At 29.9% G+C, this 20,122-nt stretch overlaps 1 protein-coding gene across 2 annotated transcripts in view; it reads right to left on the reverse strand.

The window, feature by feature from the left end:
• vir (VIR_N domain-containing protein) overlaps positions 1 to 20,122 on the reverse strand; it is a 199,863-nt gene that overhangs the window by 51,860 nt on the left and 127,881 nt on the right. For both annotated transcript variants that reach the window (XM_085815021.1, XM_085815020.1), the window contains exons 27-34: positions 17,942 to 18,032; positions 17,638 to 17,844; positions 15,914 to 16,019; positions 14,802 to 14,876; positions 12,312 to 12,472; positions 7,963 to 8,251; positions 3,217 to 3,322; positions 2,762 to 2,919 (exon numbers count right to left, since the gene is read on the reverse strand). In XM_085815021.1, coding sequence (XP_085671147.1) covers positions 2,762 to 2,919; positions 3,217 to 3,322; positions 7,963 to 8,251; positions 12,312 to 12,472; positions 14,802 to 14,876; positions 15,914 to 16,019; positions 17,638 to 17,844; positions 17,942 to 18,032 — 1,193 coding nt within the window. The remainder of the gene's footprint in view (positions 1 to 2,761; positions 2,920 to 3,216; positions 3,323 to 7,962; positions 8,252 to 12,311; positions 12,473 to 14,801; positions 14,877 to 15,913; positions 16,020 to 17,637; positions 17,845 to 17,941; positions 18,033 to 20,122) is intronic.

Genomic DNA, 20,122 nt, shown 5'->3' on the forward strand with positions numbered 1-20,122 from the left:
TTTTGAGAACTGCCAATTAAATTGCTAGCAGATTCATAAATTACTTAATTTTTCTCATAGCTATTTTTAATAGTGGGAGTAATAACTGCATCTCCATTTACTTAAGGTATTTTATAACTTTCCAATAAAGCCTTCCACTCTAACTCTAGAAACATTTACTTCTTCCACAGAAAATGTTAAAAGTGGGTTTCATTGGTCAAGGATTCTAGATAAATCTCTCTCTAAAGATAACCAGTGTGAACATACATATTTCAGATTTTTTTTTATTTCAATATTATGCAGCTGTTGGAATTGTTTCAATTTTCCCTTCCTTTTAGAAATCTTTTTAAAAACATAATAAATATCAGCAATGTATATATCCATGCTTATTGACAAAGAAGTTGACCCTTTTTCAACTGTTAAATTTAAGAAAAGGCAGCTGCACCTCACAATTTGCAAATCTGAATTTTCTTTTTTAAAGATGCCTATAGCATCAGACTTCAAGCTAACCATTTCTGGTGCACTGTTCAGGGTAAGCAATTATTATGAGGAACTGCACTTTCTTTCAAAGTTTTAATATTTAGCTCTGCTGTATATTAAAACATGTCGAATCTCTTTCTAAAGTGGCGATAGAAAGTAAACTTCACTCAATTTCTGAAGACTCTAGATTAGAAAGGAAAAAAAAAAAAAAGAGAGAGAGAGAGAAACAAATGGATACAGTTTTGCATCGGTATTATTGCTTCCATCCATAGACAGGCAGATTAGAACTGTTTTAATACAATCAATAACTGAAGACTTATTTTTCATACTAATTTCTCGAACCCATTTCTTCTATAACTGCAGCTGCTTTTGTCCTCGCACTTGAATATTTCTCAGTGATTTCACAGCAGGGAAATACTTTTCTAAATAAAGCTGCAGCATGATCTGATGCAGTCAATGGCAGATTGTGTTTCAGCAAAAAGGCACAGAACAGGCATTCTGCACTAACTTTTTGGTGCTTTTGTTTCCACTAAAAAAAAAATTTTTTTTTTCCAGTACAATTCACGTTGTCCTTGTGTACGCACATGTTTAAGAACATTGGTTCTTCCATTGTGTGAAACTCAAAAATCGCAAGGACAAACAGTAGGTATTATAGTATTACATTTCCTTGACCAAACAATAGAAAGAAAAACATCTGTGTACGATATTTGAAAAGTACATGAGTATTTTACATTTTTCGTCATAACTAAGATTAAAGAACACCGTTTCTTAAACTGTTTCTGGGAAGTATGTGAAACTTATGCTGCTCACTGGTGAGATGAACGAAATAACAACCTTGATTTTGCTTTTTGCTCATTGGCTAATATATGCCCGATATCCATCACAGGTGCTTGATTCTTATTGGAGAACAGGAACATGATGTTTTCAGACACGTGTTTTAAACTCTCATACTCAAAGCACAAATGCTCCATATCTCATAGTTAAAAACGTTACTTTTTTTTGGCAAGTACGTATCTAAAGGGAAAAAACAAGCCCTTTTAGATGCTAAAAATCACTTTTTTAATTGCAAATAATGAAGTATTAAGCCAAGCTACATAAGACCAATATTATGACACAATACAATTTATACACACAGTACATATGCATTATCACAATTGTCTTAGTAGAAGTTGGCAAATTTTCAGAATGTGTCAAACTCTGGTATAAACATTCCTCAGGCAACTATGCTCATAGTAATAACTGAGTCAGGCAATGTCACCATTTTTATGTGTTCTTTTTGCTGTCTTCCAAGTTCTAATGATTTTTGAATAGAAATTGTGATATTTTTCCCTTCATCTCGATTTTAAAATATTGCTTCAGAAATTTGCCACTAATGGAGAAAAGTAGTAAAAATTCTGAATGAAAACAATATTTTACTACAGAATTGCTTAAGGGAACAATGATAAGCTCTGTAGACAGCAGGTGCGCAATGTCAAATTTGTGCAATTCTCTGATGTATTTTTAAATGAAAACAGATCACTGTGTACATGTAGAGGAGACAAATGTTAAAAATTAGAGATTAATTTTGCAAAAACAATGCAAGTGTTTTGTATTTTAATATATGATATAATTAATAATAAATAATTAAAATTTATATTCTAAAAATGTTTCTTCTTTTGGTATGGGAATAATGTTTGGCTGCTTATGACAAATATCAATAGTTTGGGAATACTTAAAAAAATTGCAGAAATCATCAACTTACACCCGATAAGTAATTTTTCTCTTTTCATATGTAAAAGACTGACAAACTGCACCAAGGTGGTTGGGTTACCCATGCCAGGAAACATACAATAGAAATAAAATGTTAGCAATTACCATTAACAACTTAATATTATTAAATTAGTAAAGCAACTGGTTTGAACTTGGTTGGCCACTTCATATGTAGCAGAATTCATACAGAAGCAAAGACAAGCTGAGAAAAGTGTTATTATTTTTACGTGATTTTGAATGCCGCCACGAATCAATACTCACCAAAAATCGAAAGCCCTGTTTGTTTGATCAGCTGATGTTGAAAATATCTTATTCCAACAAAAGATGCCAATAAATTGTTAATGGCATATTGGTTCATGCAGGCTAATCCCAAGTCTCCGGTTAGCTAAATACATCATTACAAGTTCAAAATACATTCAAGAACCAATTCAACTAGCTTTTATACTTAAATAATAGTTTCTGTTACATGGGCATAATTTGTAAGCTTATCATTAACACCTTTTACATAACATATAACTCAGCAAAATTTAAAAAGTGCATTGCAATCAAGTACCTGCTCTTGTTCTTGATCAGCATCATCAGCACCAGGAAGTGCTAACCAATATGCAGGACTGAGACGACCTTCCTCAACATCGCCTACCATGAATACAGGACGAGATGAAAATTGAGCAGACTGACTTTCAGGTAAAGGTAAGATTGGTTCTACAATTTCTGAAAATTTCAAAAATATACAAAGCAATCTTAATTTTTGAATTGTACATAAATACATAACAAGTAAATTGGTGCACTCACATATATATTTTATGGAGAATAAGAAACAAATGTAAAATACTGACCAAACACAATTTACAAACTCAAAACTTACAAAAGAAGTAAATACAAGTGATTTTCAAACTAATACAACAAATAAAATATTTGAAAAAATTCTAACAAAATTATATTTTAAAAAAGAGAAATAATTCATTTGAGCAAAAATAAAAATTTTAAAACAAAAACTGAAAGATTAACCTTTTTCAACTTTTGGTTCTTTTGCCGCAGCACTGTTTAAAAGTGATAGTAAGCCTGATATACTCTCCAAAAGACTTTCTACAGCCTCTTCATCATTTCCAAATTCCTACAATAAAATTTACAAATGACTTAAAAATACATAACTATTATATGCAAAATAATTATGATGCAATAAAACAAAGAAAATATACAAACAAAGAGCATAAAATTATCTCAGAAATATACATCTTCACTAACACAGAGCACAAAACATGCATGGCCAATATGTACCCGTGTGTGTGCGTGCATGCATGCATGTACGCATGTATGCATCCTATCAAGCATGGAAAGTCAAAAACAGTATTTTCTGCATATTTTGCTTATTTATTACTGAAAAGGTATGGGTGCAGTTTAAGGAAAAAAGAAAATTTGTATGACATATATGGAGATACCAAAATTGGTTTACAAAATTTCATAGCAGCAGTTTTGATACTGAAAATGCACTGCATTCTAGAAGGCCAATGAAGCTGAAGCCAAAATAAATCTGTTGATTGAACCAAACTGCTGAATACTAACATAAGAAATGGATAAAAGATTAAATTTGTTGAATTCAATCATTTAAAATCATGCTAAACAATGTGGTTTCATTTCAAAGTTTGATTGGATTCTACATGTTCTTACAGAAATTTGCTTCATTACATTGATAACTGAGATTTGTTGCTCAAACATCATGAAAATAATCAATTTTTTAAACGAATCATATCTGGGCAACAAGAAATGGATTGTTTGCCCCAATGCCAAACACAAGCGATTATGAAGTAGAAGAAATAGACTGGCTCAAAGTATACTGAAAGTTGATATTTATCATAAAAATGCGATGCTCTTTGTTTGTAGGATTTTAAGATTTTTTTTTTTTTTTTTTTTTTTTTTTCCAGTTTCACCAGACAATTATGCAATTAAAATGCACTGCCAAATAAACAGACAAACTGAATAACTCCAGCCAACAGAAAAGAGGTAGTGCTTCATTATTAATAATGCAAAACCTCACAAATGTTTGGTAACTAGTCAGAAGTTGTTACAGCTTGGATGGATTGTGCTGTCACATCCACTATATTTGGTAGATAAGCATGGAATCATGCTACTACCAGAAAAATGACAACAAGAATGATAAATATATAATTAAAAGAAATATTTATAAAAAGAATTTTTTTTTTTTTTTTTTTCAAAAAATATTAAATTATTTTCCAAACAACCCTACAGTTGTTAAATTTAGTATGAGTATTTGAATAATTTTATGTAGTTACTATGAAATACAACAAAATAATTTTGAATATTACAAAAATTTCTATTTATTTTACTCAATATTATATGAAGCAAATAAAGAAGAATTATTGGAAATGTGCATCTAAATCAATCAAAAAGGTACAAGAGTTATTAAAAAGAAATATCTCATTCTGGAAAAGTTTCATTCTATAAAAGAGATTTTGGTTTGATAAATTCATAATAAATATTGCTCATATTATGTTACTTTCTAAAGTCAATTACACTTCTAAAAAGCAATGAAAGTTATATTCTCAAGATAAGAATGAACAGCTTATGAATTCATAAAACTGTATCCGACGTAAGTGGAATGAATTATTTTGTGCAAGGAAAACAAAGCAGTAATATTTCTTTTTTTTTTTTTTTTTTTTTTTTTTTTTTTTTTTTTTTTTTTAAACAGGCAGTTTTCTTCCCTGAATGCTTATTTTTTGATTGGATATGGGCATCTGCAGTAGTTATCTCCCCCCTCACCCTGACTTCTTAGAACAAACATTGCATGACTCTCAGAGATTTTCAGATATAAGTAACAAGTTTTCCATTAACAAGTCTACATATATATTAAAGATTCTTTTTAGATTAGAAAAAAAAAAAAAATTTAATTGGAAGATAATTTAAATTTTTAAATTGGAAATAATTAATTTTAAGTTGGAAGATAATTTAAATTTTTAAATTGGAAGATTTTACTTTGTATTTTACTTTGCCATTTTAACACTTTGCGGGTCGCACATTTATCGAAGTGCCGTTACGCTGCCGCCAGTTCACGCAGGTTCTACTGCTCGCTAACGATGATATTTACGCAATTTTTCGAAACATACGTAGCTGGTATATAATTATTATTAAAGAAAGCACTAAAATAACTGTTACACTATTTTTATTCCATTTTATTCCAATTATATTTTTTAATTAGTACTAAAACGTTTTATTTAAAAAATTTAACTCCTAGGATCCTAGTTCTTTTTAGTATGACAATTCTGAAAACATTTTCCAACATGCAGAGAAACGTTGCAGGAAGAACACATGTATGCAGTGGAACTTACTTTTCTTGGCGGCAGTGCAGACTTTACAGACCATTCATGGGTTTTGAATTCTCCCATTACCACTAATATGTGTTATTCTATGTTTTCTCATGTCCATAGTAAGTCTGCCTGATAGATCAAACCTTGGCGATCTTTTATCACATTGAACAGCCGATCTTCATTGTTGCTCCTCTTCATTCTCATTAATCCATGCTAGTGCAAGGTTTAGTAAAAATTGTCTGAATCTAATAGGATTTTCAGAATTGTTGATGTATATCTGGAATGCGTTGAGTAATGCACAGTTTATGAGATATAAAACCGTTTCTTTTGTCCTTTTTTTTTTTTCGTAGTATGGAATAACACGATAGGTATTGATCAGTGTGATCAACACCTTTTATAAATTTATTATACTCTTGTATGCAAATTGGTTTAATGCACTTCTTTTTGGTTCTTTTACTCACACATTCGACCATGTCTGCTGAATGTATCGTAGAAATCATCATTATCAATTTTTTGGCCGAATTCCATTTTTGTACCATAATTTTCCCTTTTCTACGAAATTTCATTGACTTACTTTTCAATGTAGCAGATTTTAAACAATTTGGCACTCCTCTGTTTACTCTAATTGTGCCACAGATGTTTGTTTTATGCTTTAGTAACTCCTCTACAACCTTTACACTATTGCAATAGTTATCCATACATACATTGTGCCATAAATTTAAATACAGCGATAGCAGGGACAATATTATCGCAATTAGTGATTTTCCTTGTGTACAATATATTTCTAAATTGCATATATAACCAGATGTTGCCTCACACACCATACGGACTAAAATTCCATATTTTATAATTTTCGCAGGATTATATGTACGAAAAGATAGCTTGCCCCTCCATGGAATGATACCTTCCTCCAGCGATAATTCTTTCTCGGGTTTATAAATGTTTTGAAACTTTTTTACCAGGTATGAGTAAACTGGTTTTATTTTATCAAGCCATTCTTGGCAATGCTCACTATTACTGAAGTGTCAATACTTCCATAACTGCCGAAATCAGTTCCTTGGCATAATATTCCCCAAAATAAGTGTATGTAATGCAGGGTGAGTAGACCAATAATCGTCTTGTTCTGGTTTTCTTACTATTCCCATTAGGATAACAAGCCCCAAAATTTTTTTTTATTTCTACAACATTTGTATCAATCCAAGCTTTATTCTTTGTTGATGCATTGTTGTTATCATCATTCTGCTGATTATGATATAAGTTTGTTTGTGTGGCAAACAAACTAAACAAATCGTCCCCAATGAACAATTCCACAGTTGATAATATATCTGGTGTGTATGGTATCTGTAACACAAACCACTCCAGACATGCATGAAAGTTAGGTTTAAAATCAACTTCTGACCAATCATTTGCCACAGAATTCTCTTCATCACTTTCAGATTCACTAATTATTATTCTTCCCTTATTTTTGAATTGTTTCACAATTATATCGCTCCCACTGTCCGAATCACTTTCACTATCAGAGCAATTATCCTCTTCTGATAACAGATCAGCATATATTTCCTAATCGAAGAGCATTTTGAAGGATATCTTTAAATCTAACGTAAGTTTCCGATATTTGAAGGCAGCGAAAGACAGTCTCAAACTAACAAAACAAGCATCCACAAAAAAAGATTTCAATAATAGACAGTCTGGTGAATTGGGAGAGGAAAACAGTTGAAAACAATGTTTCCTGATCGTCAAATGTTTTGCTATAGTATGTCTATCTATACAAGCATCGTCGCTGGTGAAAATAAGTGACGTGTACGTGACAGCAGCCAATAACTGTTGGCGAGCAAAAGTCATGCCAGCGTGACAGCGGCCGATAACCATTGGCGAGCAAAAGTCACGCCAGCATTTCAGAGGCCCACAAAGTGTTAATTTGCTTTGAAGAGGACTAGAATTTTTGGGTGAACTATTAAGAATAAAAAAATATATTGAAACTGTTCATCAGCTAATTCTGGATACAGAAAAGCAAGGATTTTGTTTTGGAAGGGGAAATGTAATTAAGTTCGACATACCTCCTCCTGACGACATTATGTCGCAGTTGACTAGATTCCTCTTCTTTCTTGTTCTTTTATATTCTTTTTTTGGTTTTTCTTGTGATGGTTTATTTTAATTTTTAAATTTTAAAATATCCTTATTCTTCATTTATAGAATTTTATGAAGTTTATTCGAATTTCAATTTTTGGTCTTTGTGAAAATTTGGTTTTAAATTTCTTTCTTTACATAGAAGAGAGAGTTTTATATAAGTTTTTTATTAAGTTGTATCTAAATAACTTGCAGAAATATATTTTAAAAAGTTTATATGCAGGAGTTATTAAATACATACAGTAAAAACCTTTTTAGATGTTTCAGCGTATTAAGTACATGAGTACAATAAAAAGTCACATACTGCAAGAAGTTTTCCCAGTTCCACAACAGGCTGAAATGGTTCAGATACTTTAGTCCCGTCTTTATCACCTTTTGCTGAAGGATCAAATCGTAACAGTTCAGCAAGTTCACTTAGAGATAAGAGAATTGAACGTCCAGTCTGAGCCCCATCTTCATAGCCATTAACCATGAGTCGCAAGAACTCAAGAGTTGTTGATAATGTTGATAAACAATCACTAGAATCTTTACTAAATGATAAGCTAAATCTTGTAAACAATGAATATATAGCACCAGGATGTTGTTCTAAACCCCTAAAAAAGTTATTGAATAATTTCATTTCACAGCAAAAACATTAATAGAAAAAATTATTTCTGTTCAGTTAAAATAAAATAATTATGTGCTGAAGTATTGAATAAATTGGTTCAGTGGATTATTATTTTACTTTGATAAAAAGACATTCAAAATATTATGGAAAAATCAGAGATTTTACAATTAAAAAAATATTTAAACATGTTTGATGCAATAAAAATATACTTATCTAGGAAAAGATAAAAAATTTTACTTAAAATTTTCAATTACACATTTTTTTCACAACAATAAAAACTCTACACTAATCAGCAGACTAGAACACAACAAAATATTGATTTCCATAAATATTCTGAACATATACATTGATTCACTTAGAAAGTATTTCAAAATAAAGCTGGGCACTGTTCTAAGAACAGTTTCTGCCCCATAAGTGAAAACAGTGTAGATTTTTTAAAAAATTGATATTTTTAATGATCTTCTTTCTTTAGTAAGATTTATCTAGTAATATTTATTTTATTTTTTACACTGCTGATTCCATGTTTAAATATTATTTGGCGGCTTCTTTAAAATTATAAATCCAGTTATTTTTCTTGTTCTCTCTCTCTCTTCCCCCCCCCCATGTTTTCTCAGTTCTTGGTATTTACAGCTTTAGATCCTAGATAAATTTTAAAAGTCTGCTTGTTCCGGATCATAGCCTTTTCTCGCTGAGTTTTTTTATTGTCTGAACTCTTGGTACCTTGAGCAACTCCTACACAAGGACATATTCCTCTTAAAAAATTATATAAATTGGTTCGATTTCTTTTTCTTAATTATTTGGATATTTATTTCTTTGATAGCCTTCTCAGCATCTGAATTATCAAAAAGGGATTACAATAAAAGTGTTGCGAGTATTCAATATAATGATGCCTGTGGCATTGTACTGGTCTTCTTCTGCCTCTCCATTCTTGAAAAATTTTAATTGACAGATTCCACTTTCTTTTTTATTTTTATGAAGAAAAAGCAATTTTCCATCTTTTACATGGTAAAATTTTGTAAATAATTTCAATACAAGATATATAAATATAAACTGAGTTCTTTAATATTTTCCTCTGTTTATTATGATAAAAATTCTTTTTGATCACCTGAATCAATTTTATTATGTTTAGCTATATATATTATTAGCTTATATAGTATGATACATTTATCTTGAACTATACATTAAAGAATGTGAAAACAATATTATACCTTCAAATCAAATGATTAGTATTTCGTTAAAGGCTTGAGTAGCCCATCTACATTACTCGCAATTCAAAAACATATACAGTCAAAAGTCGTTAATTCGGACACCCATAATCCGGACATCAAAGCTAAAAACTTTCTGCGCATGCGCCGCGTTGGCACATGCGCACAGTCGTTTTACGCGTGCGCGTAAGACTTTGAGTACTGCGCATATGCGTGTGCGCAAGTGCAGAATACGTTTTTGCCTGCGCGTTTAATGTATAACGGACAGTGTAAGCTAAAATTATCTAATTATCTATTTCAGTTAATGTTAATGATTGCGTTGTTCCTTAATCTTCGAATTGGATCTCACTTATTATTTTTTGCAGACTGTAAGAGCAATTTTATAAAAGTAAACTTGAACTTTCGATTATGTCAAATAGAATTTCCGATGCTGGAACTTCCAAAGGATCTACAAAACGAAAGTATGTTTCGATGTCCAACAAACAAAAAGTGGAACTGCTGCGAAAAATGGATAAAGACATGAAGAATGTGACAGAGAGGTTAGTGAAAACGAAAAAATTTCGATTGACAAGTTAGTCGGTATTCTCGGCACAGCAATTAATGGGACTTGAACAGCGGAACTTTGTAACTGAACAAGAAATTATGTCTGTTTATAGAATTAAAGAGAAAGTATTATCACATAAAACGAAGCAACTTAAACAACTTGCATTGAAAGAAATGTTTAATAAAGTAAACAAATAAATATTAAGCTTTTTTTTTTTGGTAAATTTTGATACCTTTTAGATCATAATTGTTCTTTATTTCATAAATTACGGTTTCATATTTTTAATTTTAGAATTTCTGCATACCATCTTACGAGATTTAAACTGATGATCTATAATCCAGAAAAATCGATAATCCGGAATCGCCGAAGTCCCGACGAGTCTGGATTAACAACTTTTGACTGTACTGTGTATATTGATATATAAATCAAGACGTAAGATTTTGTTTAAAAAAAATCAGATTAAATTTCAACCTATGTATAAACTAAATTAAAAATTGCTCAAATGTATATCACCAAAAATATGAATAATTTATCTAATTTAATAATAATGAGTGTCAAATCTTCCTTATTTGAAAAAAAGGCCAAAAAAATTAAGACTGTCCAAATGTTCAAAAAATGTTGCATCAAAGCAATGCTCTGAAAAGAACTGATCATATTTATTATGAAGAGGATAATGATATTAATGGTGAAATGGAGGGCTAGTCAGTAACAGAGACAGACTTCTGAAGAAGTGCTAGAAAATTTTGAATTTAATACAAATAGATAATATATTTTGAATAAACTTGATTAATCTCTTTTAATAAACTAAAAATATAATTTTTACAATTATTAATCTTATACTATCCTTTCGGTGATGTAATTATTTATAAATCATTAATTCATATACAATACAAAGTCTTTAATGTGGACATTCATAATCCAGAATGATCTATAATCCGGACCTCAAAGCTACAAACTTTCTGTGCACGTGTAGCGTTTACGCATGCGCATATGCATTTACGCATGTGCATAATACGTTTATGCATGCACATTTAATATATAACGGACGGTATAAGCTAGGCTAAAATTATCTAATTATCTAGTTCAGTTAATGTTGCAGATAGCGTTGTTCCTTAATCTTCGGATTGGATCCGGCTTATTATTTTTTGCAGACTGTTAGAGCAATTTTATAAAAAGTAAACTTGAACTTTCGATTAGGTCAAAAAGAGTTTCCGATTCTGGAGCTGCCAAAGGATCTACAAAGCGAAAGCAGGTTTCGATGTCCTTCAAACAAAAAGTGGAATTGCTGCAAAAAATGGATAAAGGCATGAAGAAAGTGACAGAGTGGTTAGTAAAAACGAAAAAATTTCGATTGACAAGTATTTCTCGGCACAGTAATTACAGGACTTGAACAGCGGAACTTTGTAACTGAACAAGAAATTATGTCTGTTTATAGAATTAAAGAGAAAGTATTAGCACATAAAATAAAGCAACTTAAACAACTTACATTGAAAAAAATGTTTAATAAAGTAAACAAATAAATATTAAGCCTTTTCGTGTGTGTGTATAAATTTTGATACCCTTTAGATAATAACTGCTCTTTATTTCATAAATTACGGTTTCATATTTTTAATTTACAATTTCTGCATGCCATCTTATCAGATTTAAATTGATGATCTATAATTTGAAAAAAAACCCCTAATCCGGAATCGCCGAAGTCCCGATGAGTCCGGATTAAAGACTTTGTACTGTATAAACCAATCCCCAAACTGCAGCAGCAAATAATCTGCTAAAAATTCTCTATATTACATGGAAATGAAAATGATACTTCAGTTAATATAATAACAGTAAAAATACTAATTTAATTAGTCATCTATCACAACTTCTTTAGAAAAATAAATAAAACTAAACATGAAGACAGAAATTTTATATATTAAAAAAAATCATGCAAGCGAAAACTCGGTAAAGTTAGCTAATATTAATATTTCATAGACTGGCAAAATTCATTTTATTTATTTTTATTTTTCATAGGACTAAAAACCTGTAAAACTTTTTTATTGTTTGATAAAGCTAACAATTTTCTTTTCTGTAGATTTGCTTATAGGGGGAAAAAATTACATATAATACAAAATGCTGTCCCTTCTTCCTTCTTCAACTTTTATTATTACACAAGAATTATTTTCCTCAATATTAAACAATTAAATAATTTTGGTGAGACTTGAGCTCCTTGTTTTCATTTATGCTTCCCAATGTTATATATATGTGTGTGTGTGTGTGCATCTGAATGCTTAAGGTATCACAGATATAATATTACTTACTGTTTAACATGATAGAAACCATAATCATGCTCAGTTAGCATAACTAGAGATCGTAATGATGGGAGTACAGAAGAATAACTATGCTGATGGCAGCCAATATGCTGTATAAGAGCTCCACAAATTTGAGACATATGCTCCTTACATGGCAAGCTGCTTGATAACTGATGAGAAACAAATTACACAATCAGAGATTCTAAGATTACAATTTCTGTAAATTCAGTTCACTTGAAATGCAAATTCCTTCCTACTTGTACAAAATACTAAACTACACATACAACAATAATCACTGATTATTAAAGATTGCCATTTGATGCAATTATAAAGTAACTGCAAATTTATGATGCATTTTCAGTAAAATTTTACAAGTGCTGGAAACTTATATATCCTACTATGCTCAAAGCACACATGCACATAGGTTGGTTATTGATCATGGTGATGGTGAGGAATACAAGGGTTTTTAACCGAAAAAGGAATGTTTTAGTAGAATTTAATTGATGTTAAATTACAATCCTTTATATTAATCAGGACAAATCTACAAAATACTGTGTGTGTAGTAGAAAATATGAACAAACTATAAATTCACACTTAAAAATATTAAATGCACGAACCTTAAATGTATTTCAAAAATACTTTTCATTTAAAGAAAGATTTAGAAGTCTCCTGTTTTAAGTTTATCCAAATTTAGAGTTGAGTTTAAACTTTCAAAATATCTGATGTACTCAAAATGCTTATAATAATTAGCATCTTATATTTCATTAGCTCAAAAATTTAGAACTGCCTTGTAGTTCTTCCAAATCACTAAGTATTCATGGTTTTAGAGCTGGTACAAAAAGGGATGAGAACTTTTTTTAAATGTTTTTCACAATATATATTTTTTGCTTCCCCCCCCCCAAAAAAAAAATCTGAAAGCTTTACGTGCAAAAGGGCATTTTTATAATGTTTTGTGGGTTACCTTTATTTATTAAATATCATGTTCTTTGCACATAAACCATAAAATTCAGTTCAACAGCAATATCACAAAATAATTTTTAAATGAGCATATCTTTAGAATTTCCAATACACAGTCTCCTGTGATGGAGATAATTTTTTTCGTACAGTGTTGCATTTGCTCGCTTTGAAATTGTTGAGTCTGTTAATCAAAAATTCGTTAAAGTTTTACAAAATATGAAATTTATAATAAAACAAATTCTAAATTCTAAATTTGGGCTTCCAGATGACCATATTCAGGTGGAAATGTACATTATTCAAAATTTGAGGTACTGTTATTAAGTACTGTTATTTTATCAGTATGCGAGAAACATACATACGTTTATGCAGATTCTTCATCATTTAAATTCTTTAAATATAATACAGGGATCTAATATTTGGTGGCAACAATTTGAAAAGTTAACCGACATTTCAGCGCAAAATGTGAAAACGAAATTAATAGTCCTTCTGGGCAAATTGCCCCTTTGGTCAAAAAAAAAAAAAAAAAAGAAAGAAAGAAGAAGAAGAAGAAGTTGGTGATGATAAAAAAAATAATATGATTTCAAACTTACTGGTTTAGACAAAAGTTCATATTTCAGTCTATCACCAGTTACTTGTAATTTTAATAGTAATCAGTGTCAGATGAATATACATAAAAAGTATTTTTTGATTTTCTAAAGAACTTGGAAATAAAACTAGAGAAAAAGAAAAATATTTTAATACATACTAAAATTACATACATGCTACATTATCTTATCTGTTTTAGTGACTTTTCACGTTACCCATTTCTGATTCTAAGCAAGCATGAAATAAAAGTTTAATGGAATCAATATCTCACCAAGTGTTAGATTCATTCTATTATCAAATTTCATAAAGCTAAAAATCAAAATATGCACCTGAAATTCATTACAGATTATGTCTAATCTATAGATGATTACATCTGTGGTAGTGATAAAAATTAATCTCAAAATGATACTAGAAGTTTTGAAAAGGAAAACTAGCTGCCCATGATGAGACAGACTGGAAAAGATACTCTGTAATTAACGATGATTTCCTCAAACTATAAGTCATATTTGTTCAATAGCAAGAGACAAATTTCTGTAGCAAAGTGTTATTTGCTTTAATTCGGAATGCACAAAGAAATAACATTAGTATGTATCTAACTTTATAATAATTTTGATTTTCAATCCATTTTATCTAGTGCTTCAGAATTTAATAAAAAATAAATCAAATATTTTTCTCCCATATGTAAAATTAATTACAATGCTATTTATGTACTTCAAAAATATAGTTCTTTAAAGTATTATTTAAGAAATTAATTATTAAAAACCCAGCCCTTTGGACCTTAAATAAAAAAATAGCTTTCACATATCTCCCCATACATAAAGCTAACAACAGTTATGTAACTCACAAGCATAATTTCTATAATATCTTAAAAATTAAATATTAAAAATAAATTATACAAAATACTTAACTGTACAGTTTTTATGAGCATAAATACATTTAGAAAATACATATTCTTACCACTTCAGTAACAGATGCTCCGCTATCAAAAGTGATGAAACTGATATCTGGATCACAAAGAGATTGTAAAATTGACTGAAAATAAAAGAATACACACAGTTAATAAAGAGTACAAAACATAGATAAATAGAAGGAAGTATTCATAAAAACTAGTGCTCAGAAAGAGAAGAAGACAGATTTTACTTTAATTTTTTTAATTAGTATAAATTTAATGTATTAGTTTCAATTAAAATAATTTCAGAAATAAAAAATATATAGCTCTGCTGATAAAACAACATTAACAAACAAAGATTTTTTGAAAATACATATTTTTCTGAGTAAGTAAAAAACTTAAGCTGCATAAATAATTCAATCAATAATGTACATTAAATAATTCAAATTTACTCATTACAATATTAATTTTTTATGTCAATGATATGAGATGATGGGAATGGGAGCAGAAACTCATTATTTCCACTTATAATCTTTCAACTAATAATAATGTCAATGACAATAAGTTAAATAACATTGATATCTGAACCTAAAACTACACACACAGATCTCTTTTCTTTTTATTATTATTTATTTATTTAAAGACTGTATTATTGGTGTAATTGAACTTGATTCTTCATATAGATAACATTCAAAATAACTCATTTGTACAATAACTTTAACAATGCGTATATTAAATGAAAACAGAAATTTTACAACTTCTCTCCACGTTAAAAAAAAGTAATTGGACATTATTACATAGTTAAATTTTAAAATTTCATGATACACAAAAATTTCTGTATATGTTTTTCAATAACAAACAAAAACTTCACCATATCTGAAGAGACGGAATTTTAAACATTTCTATTTCAACAAAAACAATAAAACAAAATGTGATTTATGTTTGGATATCAAATTACAGTTCAGATAGCATGATTATAGATGTGTAGAGGAAAAAAAGTACATGATATAGATGTGTAGAGGGATAAAAAAAATAATGAAAATGTGCAAATTAATCATAAAAGAAATAAAGAAGTAAAACATTTTGAAAGTGGTCAATGACCATGTCTATGTCAATCGCTTTAAGTCCATGTTCTCAAGTGTTTCAATAAAATTTAACTTATAAGACTTTCATTACTTACCACAACACATTCTTGACACTGGATGACATATGATTTTTCAGATGGAGTATTAAATAACTCTAGCATTAAGGTCAGAACATCAACATATTTTTCATCGGCTTTTACACTAGGTAAAAAAACATCAATAAATATACACAAAACAAGAATCTACGTATACTAACCTTAAAAATTTAATAAATTTTAATACTTTTACATTTAAAAGTCATTGCACCATAACAAGCAATGTAAGATAACAAAAATCATTAAATTATCATTTTACATCATAGTGCAAGAAGTAAGTGAAAAACTGGTTGCTTTTATTAACAGTACCTAAAAGAATAAAGGGGAGGATATCACAGCTTCAGGAAGGCAATGCAGTTGCCCTTTTAGTTAGCTGTTATGTAGTTTTAGTTTATAAATATAAAATATTACTTTTGTTCAAATTTTGGTATTTATCAAAATTTTCTATACTTTTTGTTGCTTAATTTATAAAACACATTAAAAAATATTCTAAATAAATCCATATGTATTTTTTTAGTTTTGAAGAAGAGGGGTGAATTATCTTCTAGCAATGGTGAAAGGGGTGCATGGGGCAGGTTGAGAACCATTGAACTAAGGTTTGGAACTTCAGAGTATGGGTGTTAAAGTGGTGGACTGATGAATGATATGTAAGCAAACTCATTGAGCCTTTTTTCATTTCCTTTCCCCCATGAAATCACTTATCTTAGTTTGCAAATTCATGGGAACAAAAAGCAATGAAATTCATTATTTTGTGACCTGTGAAATAGTAAAGCTCCTGCTTGTGATGCTAAGTAATGCAAATATCTACTATGAAAACAAAAATGAAGTCTGTAGCCAACTGAATTAAAATGAAACATTTCAAATTTCTACATAGAAATTTCTAATGAGATACAACAGTGATATTACTGGCAGAAAAGTGGGTGAAAGATTAATGCAAATAAATGGTCTGCAAATACATTATTGCAGCTAATCAAAATGGCAGAGAAAAATTTATATTATTGTTGAGTAGATATTCTGCTAAATCTTAGTGTTCATTAAAATTCAAACCATATATTATCATACAAAAAGCTAAAATGACATCCTAGATAGCAAGTGAAGCCTTTAGAGTAAAATGAAGAAGATCAACAAATTTATCAAATTGATAACCAAGAATATTCTTCTTTTCTTCAATGTTTGGAAGATTTATTTAAAACTCCCTACAGTAAGCAACATATTTATAAAGACTTAAACTTCAAACAACACATCAAAATTGAAACTATTACTAATTACAGCTCATGACCGTAACCTTCAACATAAATCTAAAATTTACTTACAATTTGGTGCAGAATTCAAAAAAGTAGAATTAATTTAAATGCTGTTATTGCTCAAATATAAATATTTTCAAATAGTATTTATGTTTTTCATTACTTAAGTATTTTTTCAAAACTTTGAAATGCTTTTTATGAATTAACTAAGCTTAGTTTTATCATTCAGAATCTCTAGAGAAAACACAATTTGAGAAAGTATAATTAAACCACTTTTTAATATAAATCACCTGAAGTTCATTAAATTTTTAAAACAGAGAATTACTTACAAACAGGTATTCAACTGCTACATATGTTCACAAATAGTTAAATAATAATAATTCAACTAATTAATTATAAAAAAAAATAAAGATCATATAAAAAATAAAATTATTCTCATATGCAAATTAATTGATCATTTAAAAAAAATAAGCAACTTACCTGCCTCTGAGAACATGCATTAAAGGAATTTTAAATGATGCGTGTGATACAAGATATGCAACTAATGTTAAAATACGTGCAGTTGAAGTTGTTGGAGTTTTTAAAACTGGAACTGAGTCATGAGGCACTGACACAGCAGGATCTAAATTCTCCTTCTGATCTGGAGATGGTATGATCAATGCTTCTAACAAAGCATCTAACACAGCTCTATAAATAACAAATCATAATTAAAATCAATACTATGCACCTAGACACTGCTTAAAAAAATGTTAGTTTAAATGTTTTAAATTTTTTTTTAGCATACCTTATCACAAAAAGAGCAGTTGGTGCAGCAAGATCAGCAAGCTGAACACAAGCACGTCTTAGAAGTTGTTGCAAGGGATGACAACTAGTAGCTATAATTCAAACAAAATAATTTCTCCTAAAAATTTCCATTTGAAACAAAATCATATAGGAGCTTGCATTTGTTTTCAGAAGTATATAATAAGATTTCTTTAGTTTAAAAATTAAAGCTTATATTCTTGATTACGCTTAATGACAAATAACATACTTTCAGATTAACACAGTATAAAAATGACATTTATATGGCTAAGCTAATGATACACCTATTTGTATAACACTGTTTCCAATGTACTGTATAAACAAAGGAACAAAAAAATTTTGTCTTAGCTTTGAGAATACAATAATATACAATAACAGAATCATCATCATTATATTATTATAACAGAAGTGATGTAAAATAAGCTATGGTTAATACTGAATTACTTTATAAACCCTTCTCTCTCTCTTCATCAAATTTAAAGAAAAATAAATAAAATAAAATCTGAAAGTTTTCAGATTTTAAATTATGTCCAAAGGGGTGTTTTTTTAACATATTGCATGTTACCTTTATTTATTAAATATCATGTTCTTTGCACTTAAACCATAAAATTCAGTTCAACAGCAATGTCACAAAACAATTCATATCTTTAAAATTTCCGACACACAGTTCCGCGCATTGGAGATAAAAAGGTTTTTGACCCCTTGTAGAGTTTTGCCATTGCTCCCTTTTAAATCATTGAGTTTGTCAATCAAAAATTTGTTAAAGTTTTAAAAAATATGAAATTGGTAATAAAACAATTTTCAAATTTGGGCTTTCAGATGCCCATATTCGCAGTAGGATTACGTCATTCAAAATTGGATGGCTCTAGGCAGCGTTGTTTTATCACAATGCAAGAAACATACACATATTTATGCAGATTCTTCATTATTTAATTTCTTCAAATATAATACAGAGTGATAGTAATTGGTGGCAACGATTTGAAAAATGATACACCGTTGATAGAGATTCGATGCAAATCGTTAAATGAAAACAATAATCCTTCAGGGACAAAGCCCCTTTGGAGTAAAAAAATCTTGGACTCTTGGACTTGCACAACTCTGATTATGTGTTGGGACTATGAGTTCCTTGCTGGGCTACCTCAAAGTTCATGGCATACACTAGAGAGCTTTTTAAGTCTCTGACATCTGCCATTCATTCAGCCTTCTCTATTTCTGGATCCCAGATACCATTGATGAAGTACTGCAGAGACAGAATTTCCCTCATTTCTGTTGGGAACTCTGAAAAGGCGAGATAAGACAGACTTTCAACATTCATGGCAAGCTCCTGGAATGTCTCCATGCACTTCTGTTGACAGGATTTTAATTGAAGCCTCCTGTAGTCTTTTAAGCATGTCTTCCCAAAGCACAGCTCCAATTCGCCAGATAGAGCTTCGAAATCTAGCCTCTGGTATTCAGGAAGAGTCTCCTGCATCTGCTCTCAGAGAAGCAGCAATATGACAGGCCCTAGCTTGGAAATTCCATCCATTCGCTTCTGCCCCTAGAAAACTGTGTCTTATACACTTGCCAGGAGATCTTCTCATCATATGCGAATAGCTTCAGAAAAGGACAAGCAGCTATTGCTTAAACTCTCAGAATTGTTTCCTGCTATCACTATGTGCTTCTTTAAGATGTCAACTTCTTTGCCAATGGCAGCAGAAGCCCTATCATCAATTTATTGTTGGACGGCAGAAACTCTTCCTTTGATTCGTTACTCCACAGCAGAAACTCTTTCTTCTACTTGTTTTTTTACAGAAGAAACTTTTTCTTCTATTTGTTCTTTTACAGAAGAAACTCTTTCTTCTATTTGTTCTTTTACAGAAGAAACTCTTTCTTCTATTTGTTCTTTTACAGAAGAAACTCTTCCTTTCAATGTGTCCAACTTTATTTTTGATAGCGTCAATTCTTCCTTCCATATCCTCAAATTTGATTTTTATTATACAGGTAATATCTTTTTTTATTTCCACTTGGCCTACTTTCACCTCTTCTTAACAAATACTTGACCAGCTTCTATCTTTCTTGAACAGGTACTTGGCCAGCTTTCACCTCTTCTCTGAATGCAGCAAAGGTTGCCACCAACTTATTCTTCTGTCACTCGTGTCACTGGTATTCAATCCCACGTCTGACA

The sequence above is a fragment of the Stegodyphus dumicola genome, chromosome 4 (assembly GCF_044657685.1).
Source record: "Stegodyphus dumicola isolate Sdum_Otavi_A_Nest chromosome 4, ASM4465768v1".
Taxonomy (NCBI): domain Eukaryota; kingdom Metazoa; phylum Arthropoda; class Arachnida; order Araneae; family Eresidae; genus Stegodyphus; species Stegodyphus dumicola.